The 25,353-nt window shown below is 37.4% G+C and overlaps 1 protein-coding gene across 1 annotated transcript in view; it reads right to left on the bottom strand.

Annotated features, from left to right (window-relative positions):
- efr3a (EFR3 homolog A (S. cerevisiae)) overlaps nt 1-25,353 on the bottom strand; it is a 153,373-nt gene that overhangs the window by 15,627 nt on the left and 112,393 nt on the right. Inside the window, exons 9-15 of the mRNA XM_008287784.1 lie at nt 19,851-19,986; nt 13,174-13,341; nt 11,103-11,217; nt 7,240-7,291; nt 4,620-4,792; nt 4,019-4,094; nt 466-627 (exon numbers count right to left, since the gene is read on the bottom strand). Coding sequence (XP_008286006.1) covers nt 466-627; nt 4,019-4,094; nt 4,620-4,792; nt 7,240-7,291; nt 11,103-11,217; nt 13,174-13,341; nt 19,851-19,986 — 882 coding nt within the window. The remainder of the gene's footprint in view (nt 1-465; nt 628-4,018; nt 4,095-4,619; nt 4,793-7,239; nt 7,292-11,102; nt 11,218-13,173; nt 13,342-19,850; nt 19,987-25,353) is intronic.

The raw sequence follows: 25,353 nt of genomic DNA, 5'->3' as shown, positions 1-25,353 counted from the left end.
TCAACAATTTGCTCCTCTGTTCACTGTTTCTGAGCCATGCTGCATTTATTTTATTGATCCAGTAGGTTTGATTTTCCTCTTAGTCTCTCTTGTCGTCTCCCTTTTGAGGATTGTTTGTCATTTTGGCTAGTTTTTGCCCATTTTGCGCCTCATTTTGTGCCTCATTTTTGTCATGTTGTGTCTTATGAGTCTTGTTATTGTTGTTCTTTTTCTTGCTTTGTGTCTCCTTGTGGTGCTTTCTTCGGTTTGAACTGCAGTCTTTGTCCAAAAAGCAGCATTTTTCTTTACTTAAATCAGTCTAATAACCCTAAAACGTGTTAAACGATTCCATTAAAATGAGCTTCTGCAGAGAAAAATGGTGCGATGTGACCGAAAGCTCCAGAAAATTAGATTATTTTCGAAAGCCACAAATTAGAGCAGAAAAGCGTCCAGTGTCCATGAGGATAGAGAGTTTGTCGGTTTTACCTGCAGAGCGATGGAGAGCCGGATCAGGTCGATGACCACTTCCTCGTTGGCCAGCTCGATGGTCAGAGTGGCCAAAGTGGTGAAGAGCAGCTCAAAGTTCTTGTGGACGTTGTCTTCCTCTTTGCATCCCAGATAGATGTGACGGTAGAGCTGCTGGCCATGCTGGAAGAGACCAGGAGACAAGACAGATTTAGCTGGAGCACACTGAACGGGAAACGATGCAAAGAAAGAAGAGATGTAATGTCTGAGAAACAGCAGATCAGACAGTTTATGAGATTTTGCATGTTTTTGCTTTTGCATGTTGCTGATTATATCTGCGATCTCTTGAACTCTGCTGAGGTTTAGTGTTTGAATCCCCAAATGCTGACTCCTCCAATCCCCCCTTTTTTTTTTGTAATCCGCGACACCAGAATCTGCATTTGGAAATCAAACCACCTTCTTTGGCTGTTTAACCACCAAGTTCTAACTCTATTGTCGCCTAAACCTTGAAATTCACTTGTGTATGTAGTTAAATATGTTCTTAGTAACAGTTTACTTGCTCCTTCATTTGTCACTGACCTTTTAAAGAGTCCATATTCTGGTTTTTGAAAAAGAAAAACAGGCCCAGACTGTTCAGAGGTGCTGCAGCAACGTACAGTGTGAGCAAAGTAATGTGTATTTTTAACATTAAAGCATGTGAGTGTGTTCTAGCAGAGATAAAACTATAAGCCTGTATATGCTCATAATTCATGTCTTAAAGCTGTTCAGATCATTAACCAACCTGATTTACAGTGAATCTCCACAATCGGAGGAACTTTTCATTATTTAATGATAGGTACCATAAAAACAACATTTTAAGTCAATTACTTATAAAAACGAAGTTGTTTCAACTTGAATTTCCATGTTATTTAAAAGGAATTTAAAAATGTTATTTATGCTTAAGCTAAGTTTTTAAGCTGTCAAAATTAGATTAAACTTTTTTTTTTTTTTAAATGGTGAATCCAGTGTTCAATAAGTTAGGATTCAAAATCATACGTTCAACATGAAAGAAATGTACTTATCAAGCTAATTTAATTAAGTTAACCTAAATTTAACTAATGTAGAAATTTGAATTTAAATTACACAGAATATTAAGTTAATTCAACATTATTATATCAACACAATCCACCAAAATAATATTAGCAACCTAAGAGGTTAATCTAAATTACAGAATTAGATTTTTTTCTTCTGACAGCTGTGCATTTAATTAAGCAGTAAGAACAGGTTTCTTGAATTATTTTTTAGAAAATTTAGTCCACATGACTGATCAGCTGTTTCTAAAACGTGAAACATGTTTAATATCAGCTGACAAGAAAGATGAAAACTACATTCCTGTTTTTATAAATATCTCAAAATACTTCATGTATGATTTGCAGATGGATAAAGTTTTGTTTGTGTTTTCAACTTTGTATTTTTATTTTTTTTATTTTTTTTTAGCAGCAACTACATTTCGTTTCCTGCTTCTTCTTCTGTGTTCATCACAGCCATGTGGCCTACAGCGCCACCTGCTGACAAAGTCACACAGCTGAGTTTATTCGCTAATGGACTTAAAGCTAGTTTGCGACACGTCAGTTGTGTGGTTTTGTCTTTTAAAGTCGTGTTATTGTCATTTTTTATTTTAGTTTTATTGGCCTTTAATAGTATTTATTGCTAATGAGGCAATGTGACCCTCAGGTTTATATGAAAAAGAGGCATCTACATTTAGTTTTCCAGTAATTAATTTTAGATTCTTCTTTGCTTCCTGCTGTCCTGATTTACATAATTAGACTGAATTAATTAACACTCAGCTATCATTTTTCAAATAATCATGACAAACATTTTTCAGGATTCACTGCCTTTCTTTGTCTTCTGTGACAGCAAACTGAATATATTTGGGTTTCGTTCACACAAAACGAGATATTTTCTTGAAGACGCCATCTTGGGCTTCAGGAAGGCTACGTCAAGCATTTTTTAAAACGCATTTCTGACATTTCATTATCCGCAAGTTAATGGCTCAGTCGAGAAAATAATCAGCAGATTAAATGCTTAATCGCCCTATTCTGAGAATCACCAGCTCTGCAGCGGCTCGACTCTCCGTGATGTGAATGAGAAAGTTATTGTGCCAGAAAATGAAAATGCCAAAGAAAAGATTAATCCAATTAAGCGAATCAGCCTAAAAATAGCTGCGAGTGTCAGAGGCCTCCGCTGCTGGAGACGGTCTTCATTAAGTAAATAAAAACTCGGGCTGCAGGCTTCTTGCGTGTGGATCCAAACACTTGACACGCAGGTTAATGGAAAGTGAAGGCCGCGACTTCTATTCAGCGCTAATGAATTACAATTAGAGCGCGTTAATGACCTCTGACAGCAGGTGGGAGTCGGCGGCAGCTTCACCTGCTCCGTTGAAGTAAGGGGAGGTGAGCATGGTTTCCGGCCCGCCGGTTCTTCTTCCAGGTGTTTGACGTGTCGCTAAAGGTTACAGCTCAGGTGTGATTCACAGGTGAGCAGCTTAAACTGAGGGCCTCTTTTTGGAAATGTCACGCGCTGATGGGGAGCTCTGTCAGGGTCGGTAAGCTCAGAGACGCTGTTAAATCAGTGTTCTGTAAAAGAAACCTTCCTTCTGGGGATGTTGGTTTGCTGCTTCAAACAACTCACCACATTAAGTAGTCATGGTTTTTCATAGAGATAGAACTGTCTGCATTCCAGAAAGCTCTTAGAACGTCTAAAGTTTTACAGAGTTGCAGCAACTTCTACATTTCAGTCTGGCATATTTCCCATTAACGCGGCCATTAGCATCATGCTAACTTTGCGGTCTTTGGCTTCAGAGTCTCCAAAGAAGAGTCTGAAAGCAGATTTGCATCAGTGTTTTTAAGTTGTGACAATTTCTAATTAAATTATGTTCAACCAACCAACAAACATGGAGTTAAGAAAATCAGCTTTTCTTCCGCAATGAAAAGTGATTTTAATAACTTATTGATTGGTAGCACAAACACAGGTTCATAAGTTGATTACTCAAAAAAATCTAGTTGTTCCAACATTTCTACATTGTTCTGAATCAATTTTTAAAGCGTTGTTTACTTTATTACCATAAGGACGAACACAAGTTACTCAAATTAAGTTGAGCAAATTTAAAAAATAAGTTCACTCAATTTGAAGTAGGTTGGATAAAAGTACTTAAAGTAATGACCTCAAAGTGAAGAAAAACGGAGCCGATTTAATTAAGTTACCTCAATTTAGTTTTCAATCAATGCAGAAATTTGAGTTTAACTTACACACGATATTAAGATGATACAACATTATTACATCAATCCAACCCGTTGTCATCGTCATGCTAACTTTGTATTCACTGGCTTCTTTGTAGACATTTAGACTTTAGCGTGAGCCCGCCGTAGCTCTCCAAGGAAAGACGATTACCACATGAATTATTTTAAAAAATATATTCAACATATATTCGATATGACTGAAAGGCAAATCAGCCACCTGGAACATTTTTTTTTCATACTGGGAAGCTCTGGAACTTTGAAGCAAACAATTAATTTGATCAACTTAGATTTTGTACCTTCTTCATAAATGCAACGTCTTGTTTGGAAATCTTCTCTCTTTTGATTTTCAGCGCTGCGACATTTGGAATAATTCTGCAACACAGAAAGAAAAAATAAATCAATTAAACAGGCAAGTAATGGGAAACCAGTTCTGGAGATCAGCTCAGTTTGCAGCGTTCCCAATTAATAATAAATGAAGTGTTACAACAATATCTTAAATCCTGGACGCAAGACATTTGCAAGCAAAATAGGTTGATTACATTAACCCCTGAGCGATGGTCAGAGGTGATTAACCTTCACAGAAGTCTTTGTCATGGTGCCCGTTGCTAGCTAAACTCCCACAATGCTCTCTGGTTGCCAACATGAACTGTCTGTAGTCTGAGTGATTCCTCCTCTGGTCTCTACAGTTTTAAAGAGTAAGAGGCTCCACCTGGTGGAACAACCAGGAACTACAGCTGATCTACGATGCATTTTCTGATATTCACATCTTTTGTTTTCTACCTTATCGTTTAATATATTTTAATTGGTCAAATCATAACCAACCCTAGTTAAAAATCTAGGGGAAAACGTTTGATGCACCAGTGCAACTAATGTAAAAGGTTAGTCCTGAACACCGACCTGATGCCGCGTAGCTTGGCCCGGTTGTCGTGGCGATCAATGATGTTGTGCAGGATCTCTAGCACCAGCTGCCTCAGTTCACTGTCCTCCATCAGGGAGATGGAGAACAGCGGGTCCAGGAAGGGAGGAGGCAATGCCGCTGCCATGGACTTAGACTTGAAGCCAGAGGTCACCTGAGGTGGAGGAGAGACGGGGGAGGGAGGTGAGAGTCAACTTATGGCAACATAATGTGATTAATCAACGGAAAACAACGGAGCTTAAAGGTTATGTTCACAAGCAGCTGGAACTGTCCAAATGTTGACCTTTTCCATCGTATGTGACTCTGATGTGATGATTAATGATCCCAGTGGGAGGCCTTAAACCAAATCTGATTATCACCACATTCACTCTGCAGATCGGCACATGCCATTTACTGCTGCCGCTGTCCTGTATGTGACATGATGCAGAGGGTTGATGCCCGACTCCAGCCGAGCTTGATGTAACCGTGGAAACGCCTGGGTTTAAATTGGATGCAGTGAGATTTAAGGGTCAGTTCAGGTTGCGATTTCAGAGCTGATACTGTGCAATATGAGAAAAACTCTGCACCACATCTCTGTGATTCATTCCCAGCAGTTCAGTCCAGGCTCTGCTTCTACTCTTATATTTCATGTTAACCCTCTGAACACTTTCATTGCTCCTGTCACATTTTCCGTGGCCTCGTTTTTTACCGCAACATAAAGTCCTGCACCTCTACGGAAACAGAACAACCGAGATTATAAGGAGAGAGGATTCAGAAATGTCTTCTGTCAGTATGACACAGGTATAATGTCATAAAAAGACTAAAGTGAAAGTTGAATTTCTCAAAAGTAAAAAATCTAAACTGGAATGTACAACCTTTTTGCCTACAAATGTAATCAACAGATGGCTCCACATGATAGAGTTAATATTGTTTTACTATTGACATTTTTTAAAACCTCCACAAACTCTGCATTTTTGTTTTTTGTTTGGTTCTTTTCTCAGTGTACATTGCTATCTCCTTGCTGCTCTGTGAAAACACTACCTGAAAATGCCATGAAAGATATGTTTAAAATGGGAGAATACTGTAATATTCAATAACTGCAAAATGGTGAAAAAAAATCTGTATATAGGATCCTTAATTAATATTTAAATATAATATACTGTGCAAAATGACAGATATAATGCCATAAATCATTAAAATACATATTAAAAAAAAAAAAAACAGTGAAAATTGAAGATCTTTGATTAATTGTTCTACAAAAATTGGGAAAAAAAAAAAAGTATTTTATAGTTTTCTAAGTGCCTCCAGATCTGGGGAAAAAAAACAAATATGGCTTCACTTAATGAAGAGCCTTTCCTGTTCACAAACTCAATCATTTTTCTCTCTACCCTGTAGAATCTTATTTATTTATTGCTCTTGTGCCTTATTTTTGTTGTTTTGTGTCTCTTTGTGGTGGTTTGTGTCCACATATTTTAGATTTTTTAGAGAATCTGGTGGGAAGAAAAAGTTGATTATTGGCAAATTTATAAATCAAACATGGATGAAGATGATGAAATATCTTGATTTGAAGGTTATACGTGGCTGTGTTTTCTGAGGGAACAGTTTCTTGCTGATAAATGGTGTCATTTTGGGGGTTTTCTTTTTAAAGACAACATGCTTTCGAAGCCTCTGGTGGGTTTTGGTGTTCAGAGGGTTTCACACCTCCCGGATGAAGCGACTGAAGCAGCGAGTGATTCACCTCCAGCCTTCACCCCGACCACCGATCCTCCAGCGTCTGGGTTTGGCCCCGACGCTCTTTGGTGTCACCACCACCACACAGACACCGATTAAAACGACACGATCCTCTTACTTCCTTCTGCCCCATCTGCAGCTGCGTGGCGTTATAAATATTCTGACCTTTCACCCTCCTCCAGCTGCACCGGGGAGCAGGTGGCGTCGAGCCGGGGGGGGCGGCTGAGGACATCCAGCCGATACGAAGCGTGCACGGACCGCCGGCGTGCACGAGGATGCAAGCAGGAAAAGAAGCCAATGTGTATCTGCGTGCATGTACCTGCCACCTGCCTCCTCAACCGACTGGTAACGAAGGAGAAGGAAACGCCAGAGCTCCCAGATAATAAATACCTGATTAAGTCTTTATATAAGGAAGGAAATGTCAAAAATGAGCCACAAAAACCTGCTGTAAAGCTGCTTTTAATTATTTTATGATTAGTCGCATCGTTTCTCTTTTAGTCTAAATGTTAAATTCCTATTTTAAAATATCTTCCTTAGTCATTAGTGGCCATTTTGAACTGCTACCAGACATTGTATTTGGGACTGTGCTGTCCTTTCTCTGGTATTTTTTTTGCTATTAAACCTGATGCAGCCAATTAGCTAATGACTGCCCTCCTGGATATGTGAGAAAAATGCATAAAATTGTAAATCCAGCTGCTGTTAGAGGACTAACTTATGTGAACTCAATCTGAAAACAACAAGGGCAATAAAAACCTTAGAAAGCACCTCCAGAAACAGCCAAGACATCACTAATCTAATAAATATATATTACCTTCAGGCTGTCTATGACAGATAGAAGTATTGAAACATGTGCTTTAGTCATCAGACAGTACAGTCGGGTTAAAGGCTCACCATGATGAGGGAGCTGAGCAGCATCGTCTGGATCCTCTTCGTACCCTGATGCCTGAGTCATAAAAAAGAAGATTTTCAGTCAGAACAAAAGTCCAAAATGGTGAATTTAGCAGCAAGTAAATGTGCTTTTCTTTTATATGTGTAATTTGCGCACATTCTGAGGGATGAAAGTCTGCATCAGTTTTAAAAGAGTGGGCACTACGGGGCGTTGAGATAGACGTGAAGATGAAGGAATGACGTCATTTGTGTGTAGAAATTAAATGGTGTGAAAGTCAAGACGGGCTTTCGCTTTCTTTTGACGCCTTTTGTCCGAGATATCAACTTTTTTCAAATACTTGTAGTTAAAAAGCAGCATACTATCAAAAAAAAACCAAACAGATAATGTGTCCACCAGCGTTATCAGAACTGGAGGAAATAACAACTGCTGACATGGGAGGGAAGGGCTCTGTGTCTGAATAGTGTAGTTTATTAGCTGCACATAGAACGGACACAGCTATAAATAAGCTAAATACTTGGAAAATGGACATACAGGAGGACAGTGATGAAGAAGAAGAAGATGGAATGAAGGCACAGAAACAAACTACTACAGCATAAATGATGAAGTTGAGTCTATATGAATAAATAATGTATTTATTTATTGAGCACTGTATTTATCTTTTATTAATTTGTGTTTTATTTAATCTATTTGTATACTATGATTATTTGGATTTACTTATTTTATTTTACTTATGTAACCTTACTTTATTTTGTCATTTTAAGCAGGGTTTGGTGATCTGTGATGGTGCAGCGTTTGTTTATGTGTGTTTTGTTGTTGGAAATTGAAAAATAAAAAAGTTTCTAAAGACAAATTTTTGAGGGAAAAATGGTGTGAAAGTCAAATCAAGCATTAGTTTATAATGTCTCATGAGTTTTTTTTTAATTTTATGTACCTGTGTCTTCGTTGTTCTGACACTATTCAGCGTTAGTTGAGTCACTTTACTGAAGCCTAATTATAGAAGAGTGACCAAAGGTTGAAGGTTGAAGGTTGAGGTCAATCACAGAAGACATGTTGACCCCTAAAAGGACGACCTCAAGTTTCTTACATGGTTTGGACGCTATTTAAACGTACAACCTATTTACAACGAGCCAATAGGAAAAGAGTTTGTTCACCGTAAATGCTGTTTGTTGCACTTCTTTGTAGGGGAGAGAGAGAGGGGTGAGGGGTGAGGTCCCTCCCCCCCATGGTGAATAGAGTCTACTCCATTGCAATGATGCGATTTCATTTTTCACATTGTTGACAAAAATACACGTACGGACAACGCAGCAGTATGTTTGTTATCTTATTGAAGGGCAGAATCCCAAGAGTTAACGGTAAACGTGCTTTCTGGAGTTCGAGCTGTCATTCATGATTCTGTGAGGTTTACATGAGAACTTAGTGAGCATCAAATCTGCTGGGAAAAGGTCCAATGGAACAGCAGCCACAGAAAAAAAACGTTAAAATTACGCTTCAATGCTTCTCAAACTGCACATAAAAACTACAAACTTGCATAAAGAAATTGCCTTTATCAGAATTATTGACTGTTTTTTTAATCAAACCTGCCTTATTTGTGCTGAAATTCAACTTTAAATGTCACTTTTATTACTGCAGGATTAACATACTTTACCCTCACCATACATACAAACACTTTCTGCTCTTAGTGTTTTCCTCAGTTTAAGCTGTTATTCAAGGTTCTGGGATATTTTCATGAGAAGTTATTAAGCATTAAATGAATAAAATATTTTAGGAAAAGGCCCAACTGAACAGCAGCTTCAGAAAAATGCTTCCATTCTTCTCAAACTACAAACATGACAAAATTACATTTATCAGCATTTCTGATCGTTTCGGTATCAAACCTGTTTATTTGTTGCTGAAATGTAACTTTAAGTTTCGCTTTCATTGCTGCAGAATTAAAATGATTTTCCCTTTACTCATATTATTTTGGCAATTTGTGACATTTACATGAGAAATTATGAAGCATCAAATGAGTAAAATCTTTTAGGAAAAGGCCGCAGCTGCAGAAAAGATGATGCTTCCAGTTCTTTCAAACCACACATGAAAACTACAAACATGCATGAAGAAATTGTATTTATCAGCATTATTGATTGTTTTTTTTTAATCAAACCTGCCTTATTTGTGCTGAAATTCAACTTTAAATGTCACTTTCATTGCTGCAGAATTAAATATTTCCTCCTCCACTTGTATACATTTCTTCTTGTTTCTTCTTGTCAGGTGGAATTTGACATTTAAGGCAAAGACATAACGGTGTTGAGTGAGTGCAGCTGCAGGTCAACAGCCAGCTGCTTGACTCGTAACGTGAAATAAAAGGCTGATTTCTTTATGTGGAGGTGAAGAGGAGGAGAACGTTCCTGGAAGCAGCTCTTCACTGTCGACTCTCTAAGATGTAGTTGGAGTGCATCGCGTTTCTCTCCTCCAGCAATCAGCCAAAAAGGAGAATCGAGGAGGACGGTGTTCATTTGATCTGGGATTATCTGTTCCTGCTCTCCCGAGGCTGGATTAGCTTGTTTCTGTTCTTTCCTGCGTCTCGGTGACCTGAGAGATGAATCCGCCGCAGGACGTCCACGACGGATTAAGACACAATTCCCTTTAGGTGAAGACGAGTGTGTGTTTGGGAGGTCTTCATGTGACCAGGTGCTGCATCACATGACTTTTTATTTGTGAAAGCTTCTTCACTTTTAGCAGCTAAAGACTGAACTCCAATCAGTTTCTGGGCTTTTTTGTTCTTCTTTTTTTTTTTTGTTAGCATCATGATTTTTGTCTCTGTTGGTCAGTTTCTTTACTACAATATAAAGTCGTGCATCTCTGTGGAAACATCACGACCATGAAGTCTCCTTTTGGTCATTTTGTGTGTTGTTCTTGTTGCTTTGTGTCTGTTTGTGGAGGTTTTGTTTCCACATACTACAGATATTGAAGTATTTCCATGTTTTTACAGACTTTTTCTTGACTCTGCTCATCCACCATAGAAAGATGTTTCACCATCCTGAATGTATCTCCAACAACTCACTGTTTCTGAGCCATGCTGCATTTATTTATTGATCCAGTAGGTTTGATTTTCCTCTCTGCTCTGTGGAATCACTGCCTGCAGTTGAATGCGGCATAAAGTTTGTTAAACTGAGACATGGATGCTCTAAACAAAAACCTGGCAACAAGATGTTTATTATCCAACTCTGTCCAGTCACAGAGTTGTTTCTGTATTTGTTTTGTAATATTTTTATTACCGTGAATGCAGTTTTCCCTGATTTAGATTTTTAAAATATGCATCTGGATGGTTATATATATTTTTTTTCCTTCATTTCATTCATTTCTTTTATTTGAGCTGATTTATTTTATGGATGGTGCAGTTATATATGTTTGCCATCTTATGTTGTACTCGCCTCTCTGGCTTCTTGTCATTTTGTAATTTTCGTCTTTTCGACGTTAATTTAAATTATCTGTTAATTTCACATAAACACCTTCTGCACAAAGTAATAATGACTTCAGCCATCTAGTTCAAATGTTGTCATGTTTTTAGTTAAAAGCGTAATTTTAAGCAGCCTTTATAACTTGTATTAAATTATTATGAGATTTTTTTCATATGTTTTAGGAGATAAAATCATCTGTGTTAAAGGCCTGCTGTGTCGACGCTGTAAAAAGAAAACAACAGTTGCTTTAAAAGGGATGTTTAAAGAAGGATAAACCTGGACTTGAGACAGGCTTTCCGTCTGACTTGGTTCAGTATAAAACAGTGAAGGCGGCTTTGGTTAAACGCTCTGATTGGGACATAAAGCCGACATGTTCCACATCAGGAGCTCTGTAGGAACCTGGCGAGCCTCAGAGGGTTACTGACCCGATCTTGACGGTGTCCAGAGTGTGGCAGGGAGTCCCGTAGACCGGCACTTTGCCCATAATGAACATCATGACTTCAGCTCGCTGGTAGTCGGGCAGGTTTCCACCGAAGAAGCCTGGAGGAAAAACACACTTTGAACGCCTCTTTATCTGGATAAAACCCTCAGAAACACACAAGGAGGAGGAGATCTGTCCTACCAGCCAACATCTAACCGTATGAATCCTCCACTTTGTGCAGGAATCACAGCTAAAACATTGAACACTTAAATCTAAACTATATCATCAATAACATTGGAATACTACTGGTCAATACTTGGTACAACATTAGTTCTTGCATCACATGGAGCATTTTTATTTCATGTTCAAATAATCATTTTTTCATTTCTCAGGTGTAACATTTTAGTTTAATGTGTGACATTGTCAACACAATGTGCAATATTTCAGCATCATGTGTGATTATTACTTATTAAATCAGTAGAATTGTCAGCGTTACTTCTTACTGGTCAAGTCTTATATTAGTTTACTTATTGAATTTCAGTAATGAACACGAAAATCTGTCGGCAAGAGGCCAAAAAACACGTAAAAAACAAAAACAAAACAAAACCACAGAATACTGTGACGTTCAAAAATGGCAAAACTGTATAAATAACGGCAAATATCTGATTTCAATGAAGAAAACTGTAATTTCACAGTCTGATGTTGCAAAAGAATGACTATTTGTAAAAAAAAATTTGAAGTAGATATTATTTACAGTTTTGACCTGTTGTATTTATTTTTTTAAAGCCAATAATCTAAATTACTGTCTAGAATTTTCCATGTACATGTTTCAGTGTTGCTGAGGTACAAACAGTAACTGGCTTAAACTGTAAAACATTGATATTGTTGCTGGTTAAACAGAGTTAAAAAAACAAACAAAAAAACTGGGATTTTACGGTCAAGATACGGAACAAACTAAGAACAAATTCATATTTGTAAAAATAACAAATTTGGGCCTGTGTGAATACTTTTTTTCCTGTGATTTTACGAGTTAATATCTGTAATTAAACAACGATTTAAAAAAATTACTCCCTAATTTTCAATCATTAATATGCAAAATTTGGATAATGATATTTTTTGCAGAATTAAAACAGTCCAAAAAAAAAGTGTAATTTTACGTTGGTATCTAATGAATTAACATTTAAATACAGTAAAACTGTGTCATTTACAGTCACCGTAAGAGACAGTAAATTGTTTTAAACAAAACACACCACTTAATCCTCACTAGGGTCATGGGGGGCTGGAGTCTATCCCAGCTGACTTAGGGCGAAGGCAGGGGACACCCTGGACAGGTCACCAGTCTATCACAGTTAAAGACTTTATTTTTTAACACTGTAGCTTAAAATGATTTTAACAGTTTTAAGTTTAGATTCAGTTAATTTGCAAAATGAGTTTCTGCATCAGTGTTGCATTTTATTTCATGTGCAATATAATGTTTGATTTTTTCATTATCGTGTGTGATTTTAGGGCTGCAAGGTGGCTCGATGGTTAGCATTGTTGCCTCGCAGCAAGAAGGTTGCCGGTTCGCATCCCGGTGGGGGCACCGGGATCTTTCTGTGTGGAGTTTGCATGTTCTCTCCGTGCAGTGTGGGTTCTCTCCGGGTTCTCCAGCTTCCTCCCATAACGTCCAAAAAAAACATGTTGAGGTTAATTAGTGATTCCAAATTGTCCATAGGTGTGAGTGTGAGTGTGCTTGGTTGTCTGTCTCTAAGTGTAGCCTGGTGACCTGTCCAGGGTGTCTCCTGCCTTCACCCTGAGTCAGCTGGGATAGACTCCAGCCCCCCATGACCCTAGTGAGGATCAAGTGGTGTATAGATGATGGATGGATAAGTGATTTTACTTCTTACCTCAGTCAAATTACAGCATCACTTTTTATTGTGCTATTCTAGTCTTATTTAAGCTACTTGTCTCAATCAGTGATGTTTAGGCAGCTCTCATGTTACGTCATTTAGTTTATTTCTGAGCAAAATCCTGCACAAGAATTTAAGGAGGAAGAAAGTAAACTGTTGGTCTGACAGAACGTTATTTGGTCGTACCGATGGTTTGGATGATGGCGTTCTGGACGATTCGCTCTTCGCTCTCTTTGCCCCGACCCGACGACACGCTGGTGCTGGAGTTCCTCCTCGAAGTCTCACCGAGCTCGAAGTCGACGCTCATCCTCAGGTGTTTGAGCAGAGTGTTGAAAACCTCCAGCACTGTGGGACCTGCCACGAACACCAGCACCGTTAAATACATTTACAGAATCAAACAGATTTGGTTGCACAGACTTAGAGTCGAAGCTAAACAATCGATGGGTTACATTCAGGGACAAAACTCAGCAGGAGAAAGATGCTCAGCAGGTGTTTAACGGAAAAAAACTGGGACACTGTTATTATCTGTCTGAACTGTGAAGCAGCGACTACAATGAACCTTTTATCAACACATTACAAAGCACATTAGAATATAGTAAAATGATTTTTATGTTTCCTTAAATTCAATTTTTTTATTTATTTTTTTTTATTTCCTTTAAAAGCATCTTTAGGTGTTAAAAGTTTTCTTATTTACTTTAATTCTGCTGTGTTAAAGTTCTTCATTTATGTTTCCATATAAGTGTCAAGAGAACTTCAATTTTTAAAAGGTCACAAAAATATGTAATAAAAGAAAAACTGAATCAGCTCGCTCGCTTTGGAGTTAGCCTCAAAGAAAGTCAGCTCTTTGTTAACTAATAGAAACCTTCAAAAAGAGGGAAAAAAACAAAATCTTTGGCCACAAGAGACAAGAAAAATGAAGAAAAGTCTTCAGGAATTGTTTTTAATCAGGAGAGTTGAGATTATTTTTTAATGTCAGCTGGAATCGAACATGTTTTAAATGTTTGTTCCTTCAAAAGCTACTCCAAAAATAAGCTTTTAGTCTTTCAAAAAAAAGTCAAACCCCCTCTAAAGCGAAGATTTTTACATTTCTACAACTATTTCAAATCCAAAACTTCAACATCTGCACTAAAATATGTCATTAAAACACAAGGACTGAGACTCAGGACTGTTTTTTCACCAAATGTTAATATTCGCAGTTTCTTTTTCTGCACTTCAACCACACTTCCTCTATATTTCAGTTGAATATCTTTGGGTTTTTTGGAGTCGTTTGAATTTCTGGGTGCAGACGAGCAGATCAAAATCAGTCAATCTGTGTTTAATTTAAAAATCAGACGCAATAACTTCATTGATTGAGATTTTAAAGGGTCCATTAGAAGTTCTTAGAGAAGTGCAGCCATTTAATATGAGTATTTAGTTTGTAAAACAGTTTGAAAACTACACAGAAAATCTATTTTGCCGGTCTGATGGAAAAATCACATGAAAAATTAAATTATTGTCACGTATATGTCTTTTCAACTGTTATTAGCAATGATTTCTAGTGATATAATCAAACAGGTAACATGACCGGAACAAAGGTATTTTGTGCACCATTGATGGATTTTCACCTTAAAAAAGTAACAAATGTGACTTTTTTGCTAAACCTTGTCAGCTTCAGAGCTTCTGTGACAAACAGCAGCTTCAGACTTTTACTCAGGTCTGATCAATTTTGACTGAAAGCTTAAATAAAGAGTTAAAGAGCCTCCTGCAGCACACTGTAGCTTCTATGAGTCTAAAGTCTCCTGACTGGCTGCAGCCAAGCACAAAAAAAAGTGATTTCACAACAGGAAAGAACAAAACATTAATTAAACGGCTTCTTGTGGTGGAGCTGGACTCAGTGCATCCAGTTGTTCAGTCGTCTTAATTCGCTCTGTCACAGGAAGCAACACCTCAGATTATCAGGAAGTCGACTGCTTCAGCCGCCCGCAGCGCAGCAAACCCGTTTAATATGTGAGAGGAAACCGATAGCAGCACTCTGAACAAAACCCTAATGAGGAAAATAAGGTTAAAAAATGGAAATAAACCAAATAAACAGGCAGACGTCGCCCTAGTTATGACTGAACAAGAGCTAATTACTAAAACAGCTGCGTGTTACACCAGAAATGACTAGAAATCAAATAAAAAATCATCTAATTGTAAAATAAAACATGCAACAAAATGTTCCAACATGATAATCCTGCTGCTAACGTTGCATTCAGTGGCATCGCTAACAGTTTCCTTTCACTTCCAGTGTTTATGCTAAGCTAAGCTAACCAGGTCCGTCGACAAACACCTGCAACGAGAAGGTTTTCAGGCATTTCAAAACTTCACCTTTGACATTTATTCTAATCTACAGACACAGATCTGCTCACAGCATCACACCACCGTGTTATTCTACACAACACCGACACTCTGCTACACAAACACAAATCTGCAGATTCCCCCACGTTTGCACCATTTAGTTTATATTTTTGAATATTTTTCGCATCGTCATATACATTTTGTCGAAGCTCATTTTATTAGTTCAATCAAACACAGTAAAGTCAACACAGGACTGACTTTTCTCACATAAATCACAAATTTAGTGCAGCATCTTAAACTTAATTCCTCTAATCTTACTCGTTTTGTGTGTTTTCTGTGACAAATACCTCAAAGTTTGCACATAAAAGCTGGAAAATCGAACTGACTACACGTTCCTCCTGCTATTTCTGGTGACTGTGCATAAATTAAAACAGAGATTCTGTTAAAAATGAAAGTCCAGCTACACCTTAAAGTTGAATATATGGATGTAAACAGTTCACAGTAGCTGCCTGTAAATGAGCAGGAGTCTCTAAAATGATTCAATCTGAGCATGTTAAAAAAAAAACTGTTGATTTTCTGTGTTTGGTCATAAACAAAAACACACTGTGTTACTCCTGGATGTTGTTTTTGATGCCAGACATGTGGGGAAAGTCTGCAGAAACTCCTCTACTGTCAGTGTCTTCATACTGTACCAAGCCACAGATTGGGTGGAGTCGTGATTTCGCTTTCAAAGACGAACGCGTCGCTTCTCTTTGACTCCTGGATCATTCCTACCAGGAGGGAAGGTCGCGTTCTTACTGCAAGTATTTACACAAACTAACTGTTTGATTTATCGTCACCTCAGCGGGAGCTTTTCTTTCACCTTCACTTGACGCCGAATTTAAAATTAAAATTGATTTCTGTTCTCCTCGCAGGTGACAAAACCTCATGATTATTTAATTATCAGTTCATTAACATGTAAAACACATTTGAGCAGAAAATAAACAGAGAAAAAAAGAAAAAGCAAAGAACCAATCAGCACCTTTTAAACACCTTCGATTCTCCGTTTTGGCTTTCTGATTTGTTTTCCTGCGAGAAACGATTAAATTAAGATTCTTGTGTCGATGGATGGAAGCATCAGACTTGTTATCTCAGTAATTAAATATAAATCAGGTCATTGTAAAGTTTCCATATCTTAGTATCTTCATCCTTTGATCTGCAAGCAGCAGTTTCCGAGCCTTTTTTGCTCCTCCAGTTTTCCTCACTGTAACTCATTTTTCACTGCAGTATGAAGCCCTGCACCTCCATGGAAACAGAACAACATGAAGGAGGAGAGAGAACTCAGACATGTTTTGTGCAGCATGACAGAGGAGTAATGTCGCGAATCATAGAAAGACAAAAGCGAAAGTGACATTCCTTAAAAATGAAAACTACTCTGCTCATCAGCTGTAGAAAGATGTTTCACCATCCTGACTGTATCTCCAACAACTGGCTCCTCTGTTCACTGTTTCTGAGCCATGCTGCATTTATTTATTGATCCAGTGTGTTGGATTTTCCTCTCTGCTCTGTGGAAACACTGCTTGCTCTGAATAATTAGTTTTTTACTTTTAAAGAATTTGGTACAACCATTCTATTTTTGTTCCCTTTTGGAGACACGGATACTGTAAACTAACATCTGGCAGCAAGGGTGCCAAAAATTGCTTACTTATTTGCTATTATTGCTATATGCTATTATTTTTGTTTGTTTGTTTTGTTGTTGCCAACTTTGGAAAGCATCTTTGAGCATCTTGAAAATTGCAACATAAGTATTATTATTATTAATAATAATAACAATAATAACAACAACAACAACAATAATAATAATAATAATAATAAGAAGAAGAAGAAGAAGAAGAAGAAGAAGAATAACAACAACAACAATAATAATAATAATAATAATAATAATAATAATAATAATAATAATATGTTTTTAAAAATGGTGCAACACTTAACGCTCAAAAAACTGTAAAACCAAACAAAAGTAAAATGGCTGTAAAATAATTCAGTTTCTTGCTCATTTAAAAACAGTAAAACTGTCTGAATATTTGTCAAAGTCATGACGTCTCTGTTGTGTTGAGAAGCGCACAAGCGTTTCATTTTTTAATTTTTTTTATTTTACAGATTTTGGTACAAATGCTTCTTTAGGGCACCTTTTTAAAGGACACGTGTGGCATTAACACATTTTGATTAAACAAAATCTTAATTCAGGCTTATATTTTACTATTTTTTTTCTGATAGAATCACAAATCAAAAGTAAAATGTTGCAGGGCCACTGAAAGGCTGAAAATACAAAAAAATAAAATAAAATAAATAAAGTTTCCTTTTTTTTTTTTTTTTTTACTAGTTCCTGGTAATTTTGTCGACTTTTAAAACACAACATCTCTTTCAAACCTGCTAGCAGCCTTTGAAATTCAGAGCTTTAATAAATCTGATATTATCTTTTTCCATGATTGATGAATCAGCCAGTTTCCTAACACTTGATTTTTTTGTTTATAAAATGCAAGAAAATTGTAAAAATTGTCATTTTCAATTTCCCAATGACATCTTGTTTTAGTTCAAAACACAAATTATTCTGTTTATTTCAATATATGACATCAAAAAAGCAGCAAATCTTCACAAAAAAAGAAACTGGAAAAAAGAAATATCAGAATTATTGCTGAAAATATGACCCCAAAAAAAAAAAAAACCATCAGAAAACTACTGGCTGTGGTCGTTTTCTGTCCGTCTGACTGTTGCAGCTCTAATAATCTGTTTAATGAGATTTTGCACGCCATCTTTCTGACACGCCGGCTGAAGTGAAAAAACCTAAATAAAGTGCTTCCGTGCAGTGGGAGGTGTTGATATTAACACTTCATTTGCACCGTGACGTTTCCTCCTCGGATATATACAGAACCTATACAATAAATAACTCCTTATTTTTAACCGACATCCTCAAATCAAGTGACGAAGTGTTAACATGCTGACATGTAATAAAACAATTCATATCTGGTGATTTCAGGTTATTAACTCAATAAGAAATTCAAATACGAATTTAAATATTGAAAATCTCCTCTATTATGATTGATCTTTTCTTCTTTTCCAAACATTTTACAGACACCCCAATAATTAAAAAAGAACTTGCAGATTAACTGATTATAAAATTAATTGTTGGCTAATACTGTTTTTTCTGTGCACCTGTGTTCTAATATTATTCTAATCTTCCAGGCTAAACAAACATCTGTGTTCTCAGTTATTTCTGGATCTGGTGGATAAACTCAGTTAATTACCTTAATCACTGTATAATTTTTAATACTTTTATTGTTATTCTAATTGGTTTATTTATCTTTAATTACCCATGTCCTATTTTGTTTTCTCTGTTTGTTGTTTTGGTGCGAATTACGCTCTAAATCGATTTTTAACATTCTTCAGTTTGGTGCGACTGCATTCGATTTGTTTGAAATAAAGTTTGACTGCATGGTTTAGCTGTAATAACTGTGACGGAAGCTTTTTATCTCTGATTCTCTCTAAACCTCCTCAAACCTACTTTGTTTACACTGATGTTTAAGTGATAGCAGACTTCTTTTTTGTCATATTTGCTGCATTTCTTGCCACATTTTGTCCGTCTACAGCAGGGGTTCTCAACTGGTCTCACCCTGGGACCCACATGTTCCCATGGTCATTGAGTCGCGACCCAATTTTTTTTAGAATTCAATATTCAATATATTTTCCTGTGCAACATGCATTTCAGAGCTTATAACCATGCATAGTAACTGGACCATGACAACTGCATGTACAAAAGTGAATAAAATAAATGTCAAAACTACTCGAAAATAAAGTTTTGGCCTGATCAGGTCATTTGTTGAAGTTAACGAGACAGTTGGGTACCTGCTCTACTCTTTGGGTCCAGCCCTAGTATGAAAATCCACATTTTAAATACTCTGGGTCATATTTGCGCTTTGTCATCTTGCATCCCAACATCAACACAAACTTAAAATGAACGTCAAAGAAACTATGTTTACTATGCCTGTCAAAATAAAAGTTTTTTCAAAATAAAAAAAATAAGACCAACATGAGACGCACATTACATATTATTTAATTTTGGCTGCTGTCCACGACCCACCCAGAACAGGACCGCGACCCACTTTTGGGGCGTGACCCACCAGTTGAGAACCCCTGGTCTATAGCCCAGTTTTACATGATAAAGTTAGCGGAACTCATGGAAATTCATTGTGCACAAAATTTAAAAACAACAACAACAAAAAAAAAAAACCAGCCTGACTCATTAAATGAACACTGTAGAGGTCAGAAACCCAACATGGCACCTTCAAAATAATGTAAAGCGAGAATGTACAATACATTTTAACACCTGTTTGAAGGTAAACGTTTGCATTTGGTCTTTTAACCACCTTTACATAAACATTATTTTCTTCAGTGGCAGCAGTTTACTGATATTTGTTTTTACTAGTGAGATCATTTATTCAATCAGTCCTTCAGTGTATAAAATGTTTTTCCTCCTCAGCTGCTGCGGCAGAGGAAAACCTTTAACTCACCCACAGATCCTTTGGCGGCGATGGCCACCGTCTCCAGCAGAACCTGGACGATCCCGGCTCTGACCCGCGGAGTGTTCTTGTTGTGGTGGTCCAGGTGGTTCAGAACCTGCTGGATCACGTGGTGGGAGTGCTGAGCCTGCGAAACCACAAATTTAAACTGTGTCAGTACTAACCGGTACAGAGTGAAGAGCATGTTATGTTTATTTCTTCCAGTAAATAGACTTTAAGGGTCCCATATGGCAAATGTCTTAAAACTAGGAGGTGTTAAACAAAACCTCTAAAAAATATGAGGATGCTCACCACAGCTATTCTTCCTGCCTCTCAGCTTTACAAACCTTTTAGAGTTTTATCCAGTTTCTACGTAGAAAAGTTGAAAATATTTGCAAAACTTCGCCCCCTCACTGTGTCCAGGTGAACCAGTCACATGAACAGCTGCCTCACAGTACACCAGGTTCATTCACTTTCTACAGCTGCTTCTGCTAAAAATGTCTCAAATGATCGGCTGTTGGCTGCAAGTGTGAACGCAACAGTCCTCGTGCAATCAAACTTGTCGAAAATTAAGCAAAATAATTGTCTAAAATGAGTCAAAACTCATCCAAAATTGATGAATAAGTTTTCAAAACGACTCAGAATGTGTGCAAAGCCAATAAAAATATGTTCGTAGGGACTCAAAATTTGTTCTGAATGATTCGACATATATCCAGAATTAATCAAAAATGCAGAACTTGTCCAAAATGACTCAAGGCTCATCTAAAATCAATCAAAAATATGTTCACAATGATTCAAAATTTGTCAAAATTTGCTTGAAAATTCTACAACATCTGAGCCACAAGCCAAGTTCACCAAATGTTCTGCTGTTGGCTGCAAGAGTGAACACAAGAGTCTTCATGCACTTCAGAATCTGAGGAACGGACACTCATGGATTACTGCTATTGCTGATGGTCCAAACAACAATAGGAGAATCCTTAGAGTTGTTGTTGTGTGTTGTTGTGCAGCTAATGTAGCTAACATTAGCTTTGACGCTAATCTGCAGCTAAAATACAGACTTTATAACATCAACTTACAAACTCACCAAACACAGCAGTTAAAAACAACCATGCTGAGAATTGCAAACTATTTACATATAAAATGATCCTCAGAAATAGATTCTAGCTTGACTTTAAAACATAGTCAGCAGCTGCTTTAGGAGGAACTTTTCTTTTCAGTGCTCTGAGAGAAAGTTAAAGTTTAAAGTCCTGCTCTCACACACTCATTCAACACTTGATCTCAGATGCAGAGAGAGTTTTCTTCCTGAAGGGGGCGGGGCCAGCAGCACTGAAACTTCCTATTTAGAAATCAAATTCATACCAATAGTTACATGGTCACAGAGAAATAAACCATCTTTGTGGTGTTTATAGCTGAAGAACTGAAAGATCCATTCTGGAAGCAAGTGAGATTTTCATTATTTTACTGAAAAGGGCCCAACTTGGGACCTTTATTCTGGTAAATTCAATTAAGCTTAACTATAGAAACAGCATCAGGTGTTTTGGTTTTGTACGTGGTCATTAAAGGACTGGTTTTGCTTTCTCCTTCAGCAGTTTTAGAAACACTTTCACAAAACATAGTCATCATTTGTGAGCTATAGATTGGTGGTTGGTGGACTTTGTTAGCAATGGACAGAGTCAGGTTTCAGTTTTAGTTCCAGTAACTACAGACATGATTTGTATCCATCTTCTTCCAAAAAAATCCCTTAATGGTGTTCAAGAACAAAGTGGAAGCTGTTCAAATGTTCATGTGAAGAGTTTCTCACCTTAAACTGGATCAACCAGCAACAGTTTACATCGTCTGCAGGATTAGTTTTATCAGATCAGATCGGGCTCTGTGGTTCTAACATCTGTGGTGATGTTTGACTGCTGTGATTGTTGTACAATAAACTGTAAAAATTGGACAGACTGCAGCAACCGAAACCCCTTCAGAGGTTCTTAAAAAAGAGAGGATGAGAAGGTTGTTTTTCTTGAAAGGCCCCTGTGATAATAAAGGAAAGAAAAGTGACATCTTGGACTATTTTCTGCTCCTGTGAGGGAAGAAATCGATTTGTGTGTCTCCTGTTCTTTGATTGATTTCTCTTTGTGCGACTATTGGAGTACTGAGACAAAACTTCAGAAACAAACCGCAAATTACTTCTACTGTAGCTCTTTGAGACGACTGTACGATGTTCTGAACTTCCAAACATCGTCAGCAGCTGCTTTACTTTCCTTCTTAAAGCTGCTGAACACGTCATTTCCTCCTGACCGCAGGATAAAACAGCTGTTACATCTTCCAACTCAAAACTGAAGCAGAAAATGATTAAAATGCAGATTTGTAATCCCATTTCATGTCACTTGGTTTGGTTTGCTGTACCTGGATGGAATACATGATGATTCTGAAGCAGGAAACTGCAAACTCATTGGGGTCCCACAGGTGATGGTTGTCCAGGTGACTGAAAACAGACAAAAAAATTGAAATATTATTAATATTCTCAGCAGCAGAATATGATGAGGACATGCTGATGATTTTGACAGAAACAGTCAAACAGTATCATTATGTATAACTAGTAGACGGTTGCATTTTCACCAGATTTGTGTCTTATAAACATCTGGAACTTGTCATCTCCTCAATGTTTATGTGAAAGGTCTTCAAACTTAGACGAAACCCTGCACACTTATCAAACGTCAGACATCCTCATGAGGAACATATCTGTGAGTCCATAAACGATATAAAGGACGTCCAAATAAAATCTGTTCTGAGTGTTTTATTATCTGCCAATACAGAGTCCCAGTTTAATATCATTTTCTTTGATAATATGCATTATTGTAGATCAGTACCTGGTTGTTCCACCAGGTGGAGCCTGTAGAAGCCAATAATGTAATAACAACCGATAACGTAATAAATTTGCACTTTTTAAAATGTAATAGGCCAATGACGTAGTAACTGGCCAATAGCGTAATGAAAGTCCTGAACTGATTGGTCAATACCATAATAAGTTATTGGCCTGGTTAAAAAAAATAAATAATAAAAATTCTTCGCAAATGTAATAATTATTGGCCAAAAGTTATTACGTTATCGGTTCAGGACTTTTATTACGTTACTGGCCAGCTATTATGTTATTGGCCTACTACATTTTAAAAATGGCAAATTCATTACGTTATCGGCTATTTTTACATTATTGGCTTCTACAGAGCCTCTTACTGTTTAGTACTATAGAGACCACAGGAGGCATCACTCAGACTACAGGCAGTTCATGTTGGCAAGCAGAGAGCATTGTGGGAGTTTAGCTAGCAACGGGCACCACGACAAAGACTTCTGTGATGCTTAATGATGTCCGACCAGAGCTAACGTACTAACAATGAGCCGTAGTCTACTTGGACAGAGCTTCTTTAGCTAAGTGGCTAATGTAATCAAGCTGTGTTTGTGGTGAGTGGACGAGCAGCCAAGATTGTGGGAGTCTAGCTAGAAACAGCATCATGACAAAACCATTGGTGATGCTTTATGACCTCCGATTAGTGCTCATGTGTCTAAGACAACGTGCAACAGACTTCTGCAAATGTCACATCGCTTATGTCCTTGCACAAATGTTGCTTTACCTTTATGACATCTGTGTGACAGTGAACATGGACTAAAGCTTGGGCTTTACATCCTGCCAACGCTCAACAGTTTAAAAATGCCTTGAGCACCAGAAAACGGCCGCCTTTCTGAGATTGGTGTTAATATTAGAGAATCATATGGTGAGCAGTAGTGCTGTATGCTACTGATGTATCACAAATTACCCACAAAGTAGATGCACAAGTACAGTTTGACTAAATTACAGCTGACAGACAGGACAATGCCCGTCTGTAAAAGATGCTTTTCACCTGCAAAGACTGAGTGAGCGAACATGTCGAATAATGTGATTTATTTTGTGACAACAGAACCCTTTTTAGCTTTGAGGCTTGATGAGGCAGTTAAGCACAATAATCGTGTTTGAACTGTGTTATTTTTACATTTTTTTAGCTAACTTAGCGTTCATTCTGTTGACAACTCGTTACTGAAAGCTGCTAAAAATCAGACGTTCACAGTTTGCGGATAAACAGCAGCAGCTAAGAATCAGCTGAGTTCCTGCACAAACGTTTTTCACATGATCTAATGCAGAACATTGATAAAATTTCTATTAGAAATGATAATAATAAACTCGCACGTTCTGTCATGTAGTATTTAATTACTCATTTCAATACATGAATTTGGAGATTTTTGGGGGAGTCAGAGGGTTAATGGAGGTGGAACTTCTAAAATCAGCTGAATTTCCCTCTGGAGACTTGAGTTCTCGTGCTTTTTTAACTAAATAACAATAATAACCAACTTCCGTGTTCTGCCATCTGGTATTCCATTAGGTTTTATGATATTTTAGGTTTTTTCTGTGGTTTTGTATCTGAATTTATATATTTAGACAGATGCTCATCATCTCAAAGTAATTTATTTTCCATAAAGATTTTTGTCAAGGGCTCATGAAATGTGACTATAAACCATCTAAAAAAACAAAAAACAAAAAACTAATTAATACATAAATAAAATGCTCTCTGGTGAATAAACTACATAATGGAGGCACCATTTCTAAATGACTTTGACAAAGCTTTCTGTCGTCGAAGCTGCAGTTTCTTGTCACTTCTTGTCCAACAGATCATAACCAAGCATCAGGTGACTTCAGTCAGTTTTTTCCACCAGCAGATGTCAGACTGAGCAAAGATTCATTGCAAATTGAAGTTTATCTTTGCTCAACAATGACAAATTTTGATATTTAGCAAAATAATCATTATAATCTTGAAGCTGTAATCATGCAGCCTGAATGTTGGCGTGAATAACGTGCCGCCTGCAGACTGTCAGGCAAAGATAGACGGATATAATTAGATAATGCGGAGGAGGATCAGTTGCACAAAAAGCTTAAGAAAATCTGAGACTTTCCACCTCTGATCTCAGGGGGGGCAAACATCCAGCGCACTTAAGCTTGAGGTGAGAAACACAGCAGGTCAGAGGTTTTAAAAAACATCACGTGGGCGTCGAAGGAGATGTGCGAGACGAGCAGATGAAGAGCGACAGGTTTCCTGACCTGCAGCCTCCAGGAAAACTCATCTATAAGATGCATCTGCTGCTTATGTGAGCGAACAAACAGGCGGCAGGTCGGCTTCTTCACCCACCTGCTGACAGCCAGAGCAGAAACCAGAACACGAGAGACAGAGAAGAGCAGCTTGTGTTTCTGGTAACATCTCAGCTCAAAAAAAAAAGAAAAAAAATCTAATATTTTGTGATGGGAAAAGATTGAAATAAGCCATGCTAGAAACTCACGCTAGGAAGTGATGGTGCATGAAAAGGTAAAGTGTTAGGATTCTGTGTTTATAGTATTGGTGCAAAACTATCTTTTAATCGTGTGTTCATCTGACAAATCAAAAACAAAACAAAAAAGGAAAACAAAAATCACAACACGTCACATTTATTTGATGCTGCTTTGACACAA

Source organism: Stegastes partitus, unplaced genomic scaffold (genome assembly GCF_000690725.1).
Source record: "Stegastes partitus isolate 25-593 unplaced genomic scaffold, Stegastes_partitus-1.0.2 Scaffold520, whole genome shotgun sequence".
Lineage (NCBI taxonomy): Eukaryota > Metazoa > Chordata > Actinopteri > Pomacentridae > Stegastes > Stegastes partitus.
This window is presented reverse-complemented; position numbering and strand designations above follow the sequence as displayed.